This window comes from Epinephelus lanceolatus, chromosome 7 (genome assembly GCF_041903045.1).
Source record: "Epinephelus lanceolatus isolate andai-2023 chromosome 7, ASM4190304v1, whole genome shotgun sequence".
NCBI lineage: Eukaryota > Metazoa > Chordata > Actinopteri > Perciformes > Serranidae > Epinephelus > Epinephelus lanceolatus.
In genome coordinates, this window is record NC_135740.1 from 32,013,175 (window position 1) to 32,028,562 (window position 15,388).

The following is a 15,388-nucleotide window of genomic DNA, read 5'->3' on the forward strand; positions in this document are numbered from 1 at the left end:
CGAGACCCTGCAGCCAGTAGCGAAACCACTGGGCTGACTGCCATTTTTTCTATTTCTTTTTTAAAACCACTGGCAAAATATCATGGGTTCCTGGAGATGGGTCAGAAAGTCACAAAGCAGCATCCCAATTAAGTTATTAATACATTACTGAAATACTGCATACAATAGTCCACCATCTCTGCTCCTTTCACTGTAACTTCTCAAACACACAGTCACACGTCAGGGCGCTCAGTCCATGACTCATGCCCCGAGTTGTTACTTTGCAGCCTGTTTTATCACAGCCATCTGCAGCAGTCTCGCTCATCACTGGACCGATTTCAAAAATCTTTATTCCATTAGTCTATTACAGGGCTACCCACTTCAAGTCAAAGATTGAGATTATAAGTCAGAGACCCCTCAGTCGTCTGATTCTTCAACTCGAGCCGTACTTCAGTCAGTGTGCAGTGTACTCCTGGGGAAGTTTTGGTCCCCAGATGTAGCTGCAGAGTGAGCACTCTTCACATTCAGGCTGCTCTCTAGTACAGGCAGCTGCAGACCAGGTGCCAGGGTGAGTCTGAGTGAGACTGCAGAAGCTGCCTGGAGGAAAAGAGGCGGTCAGGCTCGGAGATAGACTTTTCTTCTGCCCTCTGCTTAGAAGTGGTGAATTTACAGCTCATGGCAATTTAATACAAAATGTCTCTGGCTTTTGTTTGATCAGGAAATATGCTGTTGAATGTTTCGGACCCATTGTTAGCGCAGTTAGCACGTATTAGCTTTGAGGGTGCGATATTACATGACCATTGCTGTTGAACCCCGTTTAAACTTTCAAACTCTACATGGGAAAAAAGCATAACGAATCTGATCCGATCTTATCTGTATCAATGCAAATCTGACTCGACTGACAATTCTGAGTCAGGTAAAACCCTACACACAGAAACATAAGAAAATAGGGTCCATGTTGAAAAATGTCAAAGTTACCCTTTAAATGGACGATGGCAGAGTGCTGGGGGAGAAAATTCACATTTCTACTGAGCTGGAGAAGCCTTATGATATAATATGCCTCCACATAAAAGTGTTTAATTGTCTACTGTGAATAGTAAATGGTAAAAACAGGAAAACACATGTCTGCTTGATACCTTTCTCCTGAGTCTCACAACAACCCTACTTAACCAAGTACTCAGACAAGGACAAAAAGTGAAGAGGAGAGGAAGAGAAGAGTAAATAGAAAGAAGAGTGAGGAGGTGGAAGAAGGTGGAAGGTGGTTCAGATGACTGGGTTATTTACCTAGTATACCTGGTCAGAGATGGAGCTGGATATCGTGCTCTGGCTCCTCAAATCCTTCTCTAATGAAGCAAGCCATGAAAGGCTTTAGTAAAGCTTGACCAAACCCACAGTATACACTCATCTCTCACTGCTAGCTCTGCAGGCCTGTTCATCTGTATATTCACACAGAGGGAGGAAGAAAGGATATTCCATCTCAGCGCGGATGTCATCCAGGCGATGGGAGAGTTCAATGGAGTCCTCCTCCTTGTTCTCATTGAACACCTTGAGCTGGATGTCGAGCTCCTCTGTCTCTTTTAGCTCCTGCAATGAGTTAGACACACAGCAGATAGCTAAGAAAATGAAGTTGTACAAAAGGTCATCTTGCAATGTAGATTGTGATAAAGAGTCCTAACACCTGCGAAGAATAACTTAGATATGGCTTTTAACCATTCATCACTCCAGTATTGATATTTCTGAATCTTGCTAAAACTTTTATGTGTCACTGTTAATCAGGCCTATTGTAAAAATAGTAATACTAGAATATTAGTTTCCCTGTTCCAGCTTTAGAGGAACTGTGAACTGAGACGCCCTGAACACTCTCACTAGGTATTCCAGACAGTACCTATTCCTGCACACCTGTTCCAGCCACGAGGGGTTACGGCAGTGCTCTTTACCACTTCTCTATGAATCACCGGCAGTGGAGTTTACAGACTGAGACAGGGCCAAATGTAACCCAATTTCTGCAGGTATCAATCACCCTGCACTGTTTTTTTGGGTGCACCATCTGTCTTGAGCAACACAGGTTCGGAGGGAGGTGCACAATGCCACAAAAAAAGGGGGAAGGAGAAGAGGAGGGCCAAATACATGTGTCAAGGACTATAAGAACAAAACAAATTGTGCTCTTTTTTTTTTTTTTTTTTTTTAGTGGAGTTCACTTTTTCTTTGCCAACAGCTTCGCCGGCTCCCGAGCATAACTCATAATTAGATGAACGAGTGTCAGTTTGAATGTCGGCATTAAAAGCAGTGAACGTGGCATTCATAAATGGCTGTACACCGAGACTCTTTCATATCAGGGGGCAGAATTGAAGATAATTAAAGTAATGACAGTAATAATCAACAGGAGCAGCTGGGATGACTTATTAACAACTGGTTCTGTGACACGCTCACCCCACTCGCTACAAATGAGAGCCTGAGTGATGAGTTGGAGCTCGTTTGCCTTCAGTGGATGTGTAGGCCTGCTGATAATGATGCCAGAACGACCTGTGTGATGAGCTGCTGGCACTGCATCACACTTGACACAAGCTACTACTGCTTGTAACACCACTACGACTATTATTTATTAAATTAACAATAGTAAAACCTTTTCTCATTAATGTCATTTGTGTCCTGTGGCACCTGATTATTTGGTTTAGGGCTGGGCAATATTATAGCGATACCATTATATGAGACAAGGCTTAATCTTAGATTTTGAATATCCTAAGAGTTTCTTTTCCTGGTTGTAATGGCTGTTTTACAGTAAAGTGATGACATTTTCTGAACTTACCAGACAGTTCTAGCTGATCTGTTATTTGCCCTTACCCACCTAGTCACTATATTCACATTACTGATGATTATTAATCAAAAATCTCATTGCGTAAATATTTTGCAAAAGCACAGATAGTCAACCCTACAATATTGTTGCAATATCAACATCAAGGTATTTGGTCAAAAATATTGGGATACTCTATTTTCTAAATATCCCCCAGCCCTTGGGATGATATCTAGTCTCATATTACATTCATTGATTTTCCGTAACCGTTTATCCTGTTAGGGGTCGCAGGGGGGCTGGAGCCTATCCCAGCTGACCTTGGGCGAGAGGCAGGGTACACCCTGGACAGGTCACCAGACTATCACAGGGCTGACACGGAGAGACAGACAACCATTCACACTCACATTCACACCTACGGACAATTTAGAGTCACCAATTAGCCTGCATGTCTTTGGACTGCGGGAGGAAGCCAGAGTACCTGGAGGAAACCCACGCTGACACAGGGAGAACATGCAAACTCCGCACAGAAGGGCTCCCCCACCCTGGGTTTGAACTAGGAACCCCCTTGCTGTGAGGCGACAATGCTAACCACTGCACCACTGTGCTGTGGAATGATAATCTCATATTACAATATCAAAATATAGTCGATATATTGCCCAGGATTGACTTGGCGGAAGCAAAAAAAGCAGAAAATGGCTGATGGTCCAAGGACGGACCTTCTTGTTTATTGCAATACTTCAAATTGGTGCCCCAATATTGTGATAGCACCAAATCAGGAGATAAGCACATTGTCCAAGACAGATTAGAGGAAAAATGTGTGTTTTTGATTTAGGTGTGAACTGTAGCTGTAACTATAGTCTAAGAAATTCTAGTTGGACACCTCACAGGCATACTTTAAAGCTGTAATGAGTTATGCTGTAAGGCTACAAATCTGCTAGGACGAGTCATAATGTTTTCAAGGAGCCTAGAACTTGTACTGGTAAAAATAAGACAAGGTTCGTGGTTCAGAATTACCAAGGCCAAACCGCGCTGTGTTTCTGACAAGTTTGACAAAGCTGACCTAAACTGATTGACTGAATTTATTGATTGACACAGTAAGAGTGAATGTTTTGGCTACAACCTCTTTTACAAAGTCAGGAGCAGAACTTTTCATGCATGTGAATAATCCAACTATGTTGTGCGAGACAGTTTGATAACTCACAGGTAGGATCTTCTTCAGGCCACATCTCAAGAACTCATTGCGTAAATGTATCCGGAAGTCGAGGTCATCGGGGGAGGTGACCAGGGCGTTGATCAGCTGCATGCAGGCAACCTGTGGAGCAGACGGATTAAATGACAAAGAAACGCATGAGAAAGAGACACAAAAGAGGTAATTCTTGCAAAATAAATCAATACAAGATTATTATATAGTTTAATTATAAATGTAATGTTTGGTCTTTGTAATATAAACATGTGTTTATGAGTGATAATTTGCTCTTAATATTCTCTTCCCAAAACTAAAACTACAGAAACAGATTGCAACGATGAGTAGAGAAAGGTAGAGAGAAAGAGACAAGAAGAGAGATGGTGGAAAGTCCAGGTCTGCTGTGTCTATTGACTAGATGTGCATTATTAATGGATTTATTGGAAAGGAAAAAGCCTCAATGCGTGCGTGTGTGTGTGTGTGTGTGTGTGTGTGTGTGTGTATGTGTGTGTGTGTTGGGCAGAGAAGGGGGCTAAGAGGAAATCGCTGATGAATTATAATGAGCAGTAAGGTGTTTCAGGGGAGCAAGCCATGGATAAGACAGTTTTCCTTGGACAGACAATCGATAGCAGCCTGAAGGATTCCCATGGACAATGTGAAACGTTGTCTTCTGAAACCTTGACCCTGTACTGTTTGCCTTGTGTTATTAATAAGGGCCACAGCAGTGTTGTTTCTGTGCGGTTTACTGCATCAGTTTTATTATATTTCTGGGTTAACGTTTTTATTATAACACCGAAACATACAACTGAAGATCCCTGCATGCAATGTCTTCTGCATACATGCTATAAAATACATCCTTTTGACACTTGTGTCCAATAAAGCGCTACAATTAAATATATCAGCGTTATCAAAGTTTCCGTTTGATGAAAGGCGCAAAGACGTTTTCTTAAATTATCAGTACTGGTTTGTTTTTCTGTTGCCGTAAAGTTGAGGCAGCAATAAAACAAACCCATTTCTTAGTCAGGTGATGGAGGAAAAATGCATGTTATTATGCAATACGGATATACTGTTACGATGTATACTCCTTTGGGAAAGCACAAGCTTGTTGCAGTAAAAGAGGCAGCACCAGTGACTGTGTTGCGCCAGAAACATGGCATACTTCTCTGTGTTCCACAAAAGCTTGAGAGCCTCTAAGCAAGATCTGTGCATTGAAACCTGACATTTTACTGTATCCACCAGAGGCCAGATACATAAAAGAAGCTCCACCAAATCTTCACAGAATTTATGTGAGTGAAGAAAGCCATGGAGCTCATGAAAAATTCCTTCTCTTCTCCTGCATAGAGATTTACATCAAGCACCTCAAACATACCTCCGCCATGTACTGTGGAGTGGGAAGTGGTTGTGTTGGGGGGGGGGGTTTATCTATGTTGGGTTTAGAGAGCTGCGGTGGTGCCATGTGGGGGGGTTCCAAACATCGTAATTAAAAGTGGCACTGCTGGGACGGTTTTAAAGTTGAAGTGCGGAGTTTCTCTTGCGCTCAGCAGACAAGCATCGCCTCAACTACGGCAAAACACATTTTAATCACATTAGCGAAGTCTACTTCTACAGCCCATCACAGGTTTTGGATAAAAAGTCTATTAATTTCCTTGAACCCCCTGCATCAGCAAAGCATTTTAATTTACTTCACAATTAGCAGAGCTTCATTTCATTAACGGCAAAATTTAAAGGAAAAACAACAGCCTCCTAATAAAAGAATATCTACTTTCACTTCCACCACCCGCCTCATCAGTTTCCTTCATGACTCTTCCTTCATGACTTCACAATCCCTGCAGTTAAAAAAGTAATTCCTTAAGTAATTCCCTGCTTTTGGTTTCAAAAAAACATGTTTTAAGCAGTGTTTTTATTGCTGTTGTATAGTTTTTTTCCTGCTGCTGAAGAAAACGAAGAGCAGTATGGTGCTTCAGTTGCCCTTTCACACCGAGTCCTCTGAGACCCAACTTGACAGCAGCATGGAAAAAAAACAAGCAAGGGGAAGTATTTGTAAGATGTGAGAAAAAATGAGCATGATAGCGAGGAGGAGAAAGTGTGAGAAAGAGAGAGGGAAGACAAAAGGCTCCTCAAGAACTCAAAATCTCTGCTGTTTTTAATATATTTTTCTGGTGTTTGCAAAAAGAATGGGGTAGTTCAGTGGGGGTGCTCAATGAAGCAGGTGTTTTTGATTAAAGCGGTGGCGATGGAGCTCCGGGTGCATTTTAATAGCCCAGTGATCACATCCCATCATGTGCAAGAGGTGCAGTGGGGTTGACAAGTGGACCCAAAGACAGTAGGAGAAGCAGAGAAAAACACATGTATGAGGACAGCTGAGGCTGAGGTACAGTGGGCCCCGAAGTGACACAACTGTCACTTTCAGTCTTTATTGGCATCCAAACAGAATTTGTCTGACACTGGCCTGTGCCAGGTTTCTGCCCACCGTACACAGCCAACTCCTGCTTTCATTAATGAGGTGCTCCCTTCCTCTTAGGTTTGGGTAGAACAAATCAGTGTGCATGACTCATAAACTGTACACAGTGATGGACGTAGCTGCAGTGACGTCACCCATTCGTTTATGAACTCCCATTTTAAAGCCTTGAGTTTGGCGTTTTGGCTGTTGCCATCTTGGATTTTTGGAGCATCTTTTGACCAAATTCAGATGTGAAGGGGTGGAGCTAACCCTAACGCTAGCTTCTTGCTTGGTGCATTTACAGCTATGGGTAACTGTGATAATGCTAATGCTAATTTTTGCTGGTGAAAAACAGGCTTAAAACCATTAAAACAAAATGTACTTAGCAGAAAAACTAAAAATGCGACTCCTTGGATGGTCTTTTAGCACAACCAAATGCTGAACAAGATTTTTTTCGGTGACCAAAACATTACAATTAACTTTCATTAAGTGTAAATGCACTGAAATAGTGATGGCTACTGCTACACCTACACTCTGTGAATCTGGGGTTACCATGGTTACGTCACTTAAATTACGCTGGCACTGTGGTAGCGACTTGTCAAAGGACTACAGCTACCTGTCAATCTAAGCAGCCATGCCCTAAATCATGCATAACATTAAGGCTAAATAACGTTAAAACGATGAGTTACATAAAAATTCACCCCTGTGCAGTTGTCATGAACAGGAAATTAGCTATTTTTTAGCTTTTTGTTTTTGTACCAGGCTGTAAACATGTTAATTTCTACTGTTAAGTTGGGAATTTTAACATGGGGGTCTATGGGGATTGACCTGCTCTTGGAGCCAGCCTCAAGTGGCCACTGGAGGTACTACAGTTTTTTGGCACTGCTGCGTTGGCTTCACTTTTCAGCCCTGGATTTTGCCACTTGGTATACATAGCATCCTGAATATTATACTGTTCCACAGACTAACGCAGTATCCAAAACACTGCTGAGGAGTAACAGTGGTTACTGTATTGCCCACTGAAGCATAAAAGGTCATTTTCATGGTTCAGACCCATATAATCTAATAGAAAGGCAGCGATGAATGCATGATGAATATGAGACAGTGATGTATTTTTATGTGTGATTCCTAACCTGGAGCTGCTGGGCTTCGTGGTTCTCCAGTCCTTCCACAATTGGAGCAAATCTCTCTTTATTGTTCCTCTCTGCAGCAATTGTCATGGCAGCTAGAATCTTATCCAGGCTGGAAGAAAACAGGGAACAGGGAGCAAGCACAACACAAAAGTCAACAAACACTTTTATCACCTCACTGACAGGACATTTACTCACAATTTTCAGCTCAAACACCATGTATCTTATCTTCCCTTGTGGGTTGGTGTGGACATTTGCTCGGCCAGTCTTTGGTCACCCTGACAAATGCTACTGCTTTCCATCTCTTTGAATGCAATGCGGTCCATTAGTGCTGCAGTATCCAATTTTGACCTCATCATGCTTGTTACTAAGGTGATGCGAGACAAAAAGCAGGGTTTTACTGAAAATGTGTTCACTTGTCAAAGCAATTGTGGTAGAGTTTATTTGTCTGGGTGAGAAAGGGTGCGTATTATTGCAGGGACTGCCAGACTAATGTGCAAATACACCTATTGAGAAAGTAAGCAAATTGGAGTACTTGCAAAGGGCTCAAGGCAGCTCTGCTAAATAGAGCATTGGACAATTTCAGCATCTAAATTGTGAATGAAAGAGAATTCTGAGCTGCACACAAAAAAACACACACTCAGACTGCAATGAAAGTAAATTGATGTCTTATGAGCACTTTTGTAAACAGTGATTTACAAAATGCGTCCATAGTAATTGGCAACAGGTGGTCTCTCTGTCACTGCAAGGCCATATTTTCCCCTCATCAGTTGAGAGACTGAAGAGCTTAAAGCCCTGTTGTCAACCTTCTTATCCCTCTGGGTACTAAGAGCGCTTAGCCTGATTTACAAGTTAACCTCACTGTTCAAATAAATATGTTTACTAATAAATGTTAAAAATCATTTTCCAAGAAACTTGGGTGTGTTATATGCAAGTTTGGTTGAATGAGATCCTATGTATTACAGCTTGTAACACTTTTTCTTATGGTTAAATTAATTTTAGACAGTTTTATATTTCTATTTATAGGATTCAGTGTTTCTGTCACACAGGTTAAACCGCTCTCCTCGTGGCAAATGGTTAGTTTAACGCCCCTCCTCTTAGCACGAGCTAACACAGCAGAAGCTTTTACATCCAACGGGCCATTAAACAGTTCTTGGAAAGTCACACCGACATTAAAACTGCTTGACTCTGTCATTAAACCTGTTAAAAACTATTAGGCCGTTAATTAAGCCGTGCAATGCTAACAGTAAGGGCCGATTCATTGTTTCTGTGTCTGCATGTCTGCAAGTGTCCACTTTGGACTGCGTGACGTCATCATGTACACTTCTGCAACTTCTAGGTGCAGCCCATTTCTGGTGACTATGCAGATTCTATGCATACCGAGCATGCCGACTGTACATGCTATGATATTTTGTCACAAATTCAAGTCCAGTCCAAAACACTGCAGTCACGCCAGCTGCAGCTACCTCACCATGGTGAAGTTGGTTTTTAAGTTGGACAGACATTCATTCCAGACTCAGCGGCGTCCTCTACTTTCACCAATATCAGACATCGGCAGTGTAAGAACGGTAAGCTCACCTCTAAGCTGTCGTTTTTACTGCTTGGGGCTTACGCGGACCCTAATTTGTACTGTGAATAGAACAGTGTGCATGTTACCGTAACTGTCCGCGGAAATTCAATGCAGAAAGTTTGCCCGAGCGTGTCAATGTATATGTGCAGGCGGACCCTTGTTAACTGTCCCTAGTGCGGAGCAGAGCAGTCCTGATAAACAGAGAGAGAATGGGGTAAGACGTGGCTGCCCGTAGCTCTACAATAAAATAAGATTTTAAAGGCGCTGTATGTAAGAATGTGGCCAAAACGGTTACTGCACTCAAATTCAAAATACTGCCGCCCCTCCCCTACAGATTCAAGGTTGCTGGACAGCAGCACACTGGAGACTGATTTGTTTGCCCACAGGCGGCTGCCGTGGCAGGGCTGCGTCGCCGCATCCTTGATCTTCGGTGTTCGTTCGAGCAAGTCCAGCTTCTCTGCTGCTAACGCTGCTGCCGGGATACAGCTGAGGAGACTGCTAATGCTATGTACTAGGACACTGCTAATGCTGCTTGCCGTGCTGCTGTAGCTCAGTCTGTAACTGATGCTGAGACTCTACTGAATGCGTGACTGGTAGACGGCGGTGGGTGGCGCAACAGGCCAAAACACAAATTCAAAACATAAACATGATTTGCGGACCGTAAAAATTTATTTTAAATGCGAATATTCTGGCTGTACTATTGTTGTCGGTGAGATCAGTATGTTATATGAACATTATTCCTTAGTCTCTGTGACATATTAGGAGGAATTTACGATTATTTGCTTTAGATTTCTTACATATAGCTCCTTTAACCATTTTAAATAGTAAAAAAATACAGTAAAATGAAATAAAATAAAAATGTCGCAGTCATTGTTGATGCTGGGGAGTGATATATCAGTGTATGGAAACTTTGAGATTAATACTTATTTATAATTTCTTTCTTATCATTTTGGCCAAATAAATAACAAAAAATAAATTAATTAATATCCAATTCCCCAAACTGATAGTTGGATTCCTACGCCATTAACGAATATCCCAATAGTTGAATATTAAGTAACTCACATATGCCTGCTGTTGCCATCTTTATTACCTTCTATCAACCCCCCCTAAAAATAACACTTTCAGAATGACAAAACACGAGCATTTACTTTGTGAGAGAGGGAGATCATGTGTCTGACCAAAAGGACTGTATGTGTGAACTAAGCTTGACACAGAGATAAATGGAACGGCCATGCCTCTGTGATAGGGGTTACAGAGTCGCAGACAAGCACGGGGAGCTGCATACTGAGTAAATCTAAAGCCAGTTCAGACGACGCTTCAAAACAGGCGAGATAGATCTGCTTAACTTGTCGTGTTTCCTTTTGATGCTGTCAGCTGAAGTGGGTGTTGAACATGAGCCAGCGTCACAACATTGGTTGGCAAAGAAGTTTCTGAGCAAGAAAGTGACGCCTCAGCTCCTTTGGCTGTCACTTCTACAGGATACGTACAGTTTAAAGCAGGGCTGTGATCATGGCAAAGATTTCCATGTTTAGTTCAACCTATTCTTGAATACTTTTAAAATGCAGAGATCTATCTGTAAACCCAGTATCTGCTTAAATATAGTTGTGTGTGTTAGTATGCAAGCAGGAAGTCAGTGTCTGAGTGTTAAGATGACTGTAATAGACAATATTTAATTAAATATTATATGAGTGAAAAGGCTGCCTTTTGTTTTCATAGAAAAATACTTAAGGGTTTATGTATAATAAACACTGGATTTACATTTTTAGGAGCAGTTACTGAGTATAACTGTGATTTTACAAAATTCAATGAATAAAAATAGATTACTTTTTAATCAAATCATCTGAACAGAGTTGGATTAAATTAATGTTGAACTTAAAAATTCACTCTTCTTTATAGTATGTAACTTAAAAACAGATTTTGGAAACCATGCACAGCCACAGTACCACAAGCATAAAGGCCTATTTGGATGGTCAGAGATGTGAGACACAGTGCTGAACTCAGCTTCTCCAACAGAATTTGTGGGTTTGTTTATTTCCACCACTGCATACAGACTGACTTTGAAGTGCCATTGTTATTCTAGTCTGGCCCTGTGGGAAACAATAAAAAACACTCCCCTAAATCCAATTTATAAGCTGTCAGCTAGGCTGTGTGTCCGTGGCAAACTACACTGAGTAGTTCAACACATTAAACAGACTAAACTGCATCATTTTGACCATGTGACCCGACTAATGTCTACACTCTCTGAGGTCATCTGTAAATGTAGTATATGCTCACAGTGGGTAAACATGTATGCATGCGGTGCAATCTCCATCTGCCCAGTGGGAGAACATTGAAGCAATAGCGATATTTCAGTGTTTACAAGATGCAGCCGTCTCCTTTCCTCTCACAGCATTACAGAGCGTGTAAACATGGCAGGGATGGACTGTATCTCTTTCATCGCTTTTTCTTTCTTTTTTTTTTTTTTTTTGGTCATCAGTGAGGATTTTGAATTGGTGTTGTGCTGTCTCCGTATCAGCTGTGATTTACTGAGAAAGACGGAAATGTGTCCCTCACTCAACTCTGAATCCTGAAAACTTACTAACAACTTTAAATTGAGGTTAGACAGAAGAACTTTAAGGGTCACTTCATCCAAATTACAAAACAACATACCCTTGAAGGGTAACCTCAGTATTTTACAACCTGGACCTTAATTTCCCATGTTATTGTGTCTAAGTGACTAATGGGAACAGCAGTTTTTGAAATTGGTCCAGTATTGAGCGAGAACGCTGCAGCCAGCAGCTGCCAAACAGGCGGCAGGGTAATCAGTTTAGGCATTTCTGCACGTCAATTTACATCCATTTAAAGTGCTTGTTTTTGCCACTGACAGGCTCAGATTATTATTTGAAGTGTCTAACAACATTATGGAAATGATCCCTACAGAGATGGACCAGAGACAGATCCGCTTTGTATAACCAGAAACAATACAGTATTTCAACCAAACCAAAGTTGGGGATTGTTGGAACAGTGGAGAACGAACTGAGACTGTTTTTGTGATTTTGTGTCTGTCGACTTTGAATAGAATGTGTTTCACAATGATAATATAACAGTTTCTCTAAATGGGGTCTAGTGGATTTGGCGATAACATTTATACTAAAGAATCTTACTCTTTAACATAAAGGTATATCTCTGTATGGGTCCTTTCCATAGTGTTGTAGACTTAAACTTCACACTTAAAATAATAATCTGAACATATCAGTGGCAAAACCAAGCATGCTTAGTGGACATAGTTGTCCCTCCATTGTGACATTAGAGAGTGTCACATTTATCTTGCAAGTGTACTCTTCTTCAACGTCTTGTTTACTTCCTGGATTTTCCCCACATGGAAATTCTGACCAATCGAGAGCAGCTTTCTCACCCAAGGCATTTTATCTGGTCCACTTTTAAATGCTGCCGTGAGAACACTAACCAACTCTAGGCAAATATGCAAGTTTGTAACAAAATTAGTCCCTGATTCAGCCCAAAGCAAGACAACTCTAGGTCTGAAAGCATCCTTAAAGACTCAAAAACATGGGAAAATAGGGTCCAGGTTTAAAACATACAGAAGTTACCTGTTGAGTGAGTGGAAAAATACCTGTGCATATAGTTATATTATGTAGAAACAGAGACTATCAATCTATCGTATTATCTGCAAAGGTTTTGAAATGTCCACCACTAAAACCTCTTGCCTTTGGCTCCAGATGAAAATAGATCCAATGGAAAATGAGCACAGCAAGTGGATTTCTATTTGCACCTTCTTTATTGGGGCAGTAGTGATTATGTTGTTGTTTCACTAATCATATCTGCTTATATGCTTTTGTATGCTTGTCTTTAACATTTTCATATGCCAAACAGTTGTGCCATTGTTTTACGGTTAGTCTGTGCTTATGTGCTTTTGAATGTTTGCTTATAATGTTTTTATTTGCCTTCAACTTGCCAAGGACGAATGAACGACGATGAAAATTAGCCCGTATGGCTAAATCTGGCACATTTACATGATCGACCCGGGTGCTCATGTAAATTAATATCCATTGTCCCTACTTAAATAAAATAAACAAAAGGCAAATACTTTGAAACCTATGCAAATACAACTGAAGCTCTCTGTTCCGTGATCTCAACTGTGACAATTTTTTTATCTCACTAACATTCTTTGGAAATAATTTACATGTTGAGTGGGTGGGCATTTGGTAAGCTATCTGGAGATGACTCCTTAATGATATGCAAGACACCAAAAAGTCTGCAAGAGCACGATGTGTGAGAACAAATGTGACAAATGAGTGGGTAATGTGACTTCAACTTACATGTTTTCCTCTCCAATAATACAGAAAGCTGAGAGAATTTTGACAATCTCGGTCATCATGTTGGTCTGTTTGGGGTCAATTGCCCGTGCCAACAGCAACAGGCTCCGCTCATCTCCCAAGATCCTTTGCAGTCCATACTGTGAAACATGAAAGGTAGGAGGTAGGATACAGAAAAGGTCCATTGGGTATACATTAATGAGAGCATTTGCATTTTCACTTCAAGTAAAAAATGAATTATACAAAGAAGCTCTAATGTACGTAAGTTATAGTTAGCCTTAATTTTCTTTTTAAGGAGGGACAACGAGGCCATGGGAGAAAATGGAGAGAATGATGAATTAATTCAATTCAGGACAGGACTATAGGGACAAATACTTATAGTCTCCTGTAACTTTTAGTCTCATCACAACTGAAGGAATGGGCAGAGATGACCACATGTGGGGATTAACTCTAAGAGAAGCAATATCAATAGTTCATCTATCCTTGAAATGTGTGCCACTTTTGAGAAATGAGCCAGACCTTCCCCAAAAAGGATAATTAAAAGATCTGAGACTGTGGGCTTGAAATGGTAAAATTAGCTTCACTTTGCTGTACCGCTATCCCCGGCCTGTCAGAGTCCAGATTCAAATCAGGTTTTGAGTCCTGCTGGCCAACTGAGCTACTATTACACATTCCTAACGTGTGTAATGTAAGTGCATGCGGAGTGGCCTCTGTACTTGTTCTAGATATTTACATTTATACCAGTAAATTCAAATGTAAATCAAATTTCAGGTTGTTTCGGACTGCATCCAAGTTATATCATTTCATCATAGAGGTGGACTGATTTGTCTTTGTTGGCTCATACAAACCTTGTTGTTCATGAAAGCCTTCAAGCACTGGATGAGTTTATGCTGGTTCCGTTTATCAATAATCTCTTGCCTGAGAAAAATTAATGAAAAGGATATTGTAATTATATGAACAGAACCCAGCGTGCTAAAACATTCACAGAGATGAGATGTCATCAAAGATCACTTACTGTTTTTTGTCCAGCAGCTTCTCCAAAGCATCCAGAAGAAGGCCGAGACCCTCATGGCCGAAGTTGTTAACCCAACTAGAAAGAAGACACAGACACACAAAAATTAGTTAGCCAGCATTCAGTAACGCTGAGTGTTGGTACGTGATACCTTAAAAGGTATCGACCAAACTAACCCAATACCTAAAAACAGTATAGAAATGTCTCAAGTCAAACAACATTGGAACCTTTTTGTATCCAGGTCTAGAAAAAAGGTTGTATGGTATCAGGGTTGACAATGCTTCAAATATGGAAACTGCTGCAAAGAAGCCACACAGTCTTGTGTATGCTTCAAATACATCTTCAACTGGACAGCACTAAACATCTTTAAAGACACCTTCAAGGCGGTCACTCAACATTAGTATCACCAACTCAGTATCCGACCAAATGTTTCCCCTTCTGTTCCTGAGTTATAGAGTTGAATAATGGATGGTTTTCGAGAACATTCTGATGTCACTCTGAAGTGGACATTTGATCTTTTGGATATAAAATGTCACAACTTAAACGTTTATGTGAAATTTTGACATAATTAGCGTATGAATTCTTGAAATATGTTTAATGAAGTCACTTTGACCTTGACCTTTGACCACCAAGATCTGATCTTTTCATTGTTGAGTCCAAGTCGACATTTGTGCCAAATTTGAAGAAATGTCCTTAAGGCGTTCTTGAGATATAGCTTTTACAACAATGAGGACAGATAGACACAGACAGACATATGGATGGATGGCTCGGAGGCATAAAAAACTTATCAAATGAAATACTCTAAATGTATTGGTAACTCTTTAAGGGTACTGGTAATATAACTTATTTAAACAATACCCAGTCCTAATATTCAGTCAGTTGTTATTGTCCTGCTGGTGTATTGTGTGCCATGTTGATTTACAGAAGGAAGCAAACACACACAATATTGTATTAACCTCAAAGGAAATCA

The 15,388-nt window shown here is 40.8% G+C and overlaps 1 protein-coding gene across 8 annotated transcripts in view; it reads right to left on the reverse strand.

Annotated features, from left to right (window-relative positions):
* diaph2 (diaphanous-related formin 2) overlaps positions 1–15,388 on the reverse strand; it is a 516,939-nt gene that overhangs the window by 358,617 nt on the left and 142,934 nt on the right. For all 8 annotated transcript variants that reach the window (XM_078169451.1, XM_078169450.1, XM_078169448.1 and 5 more), the window contains 6 exons: positions 14,422–14,496; positions 14,255–14,324; positions 13,410–13,546; positions 7,527–7,635; positions 3,972–4,082; positions 1,451–1,563 (listed from right to left, as the gene is read on the reverse strand). In XM_078169451.1, coding sequence (XP_078025577.1) covers positions 1,451–1,563; positions 3,972–4,082; positions 7,527–7,635; positions 13,410–13,546; positions 14,255–14,324; positions 14,422–14,496 — 615 coding nt within the window. The remainder of the gene's footprint in view (positions 1–1,450; positions 1,564–3,971; positions 4,083–7,526; positions 7,636–13,409; positions 13,547–14,254; positions 14,325–14,421; positions 14,497–15,388) is intronic.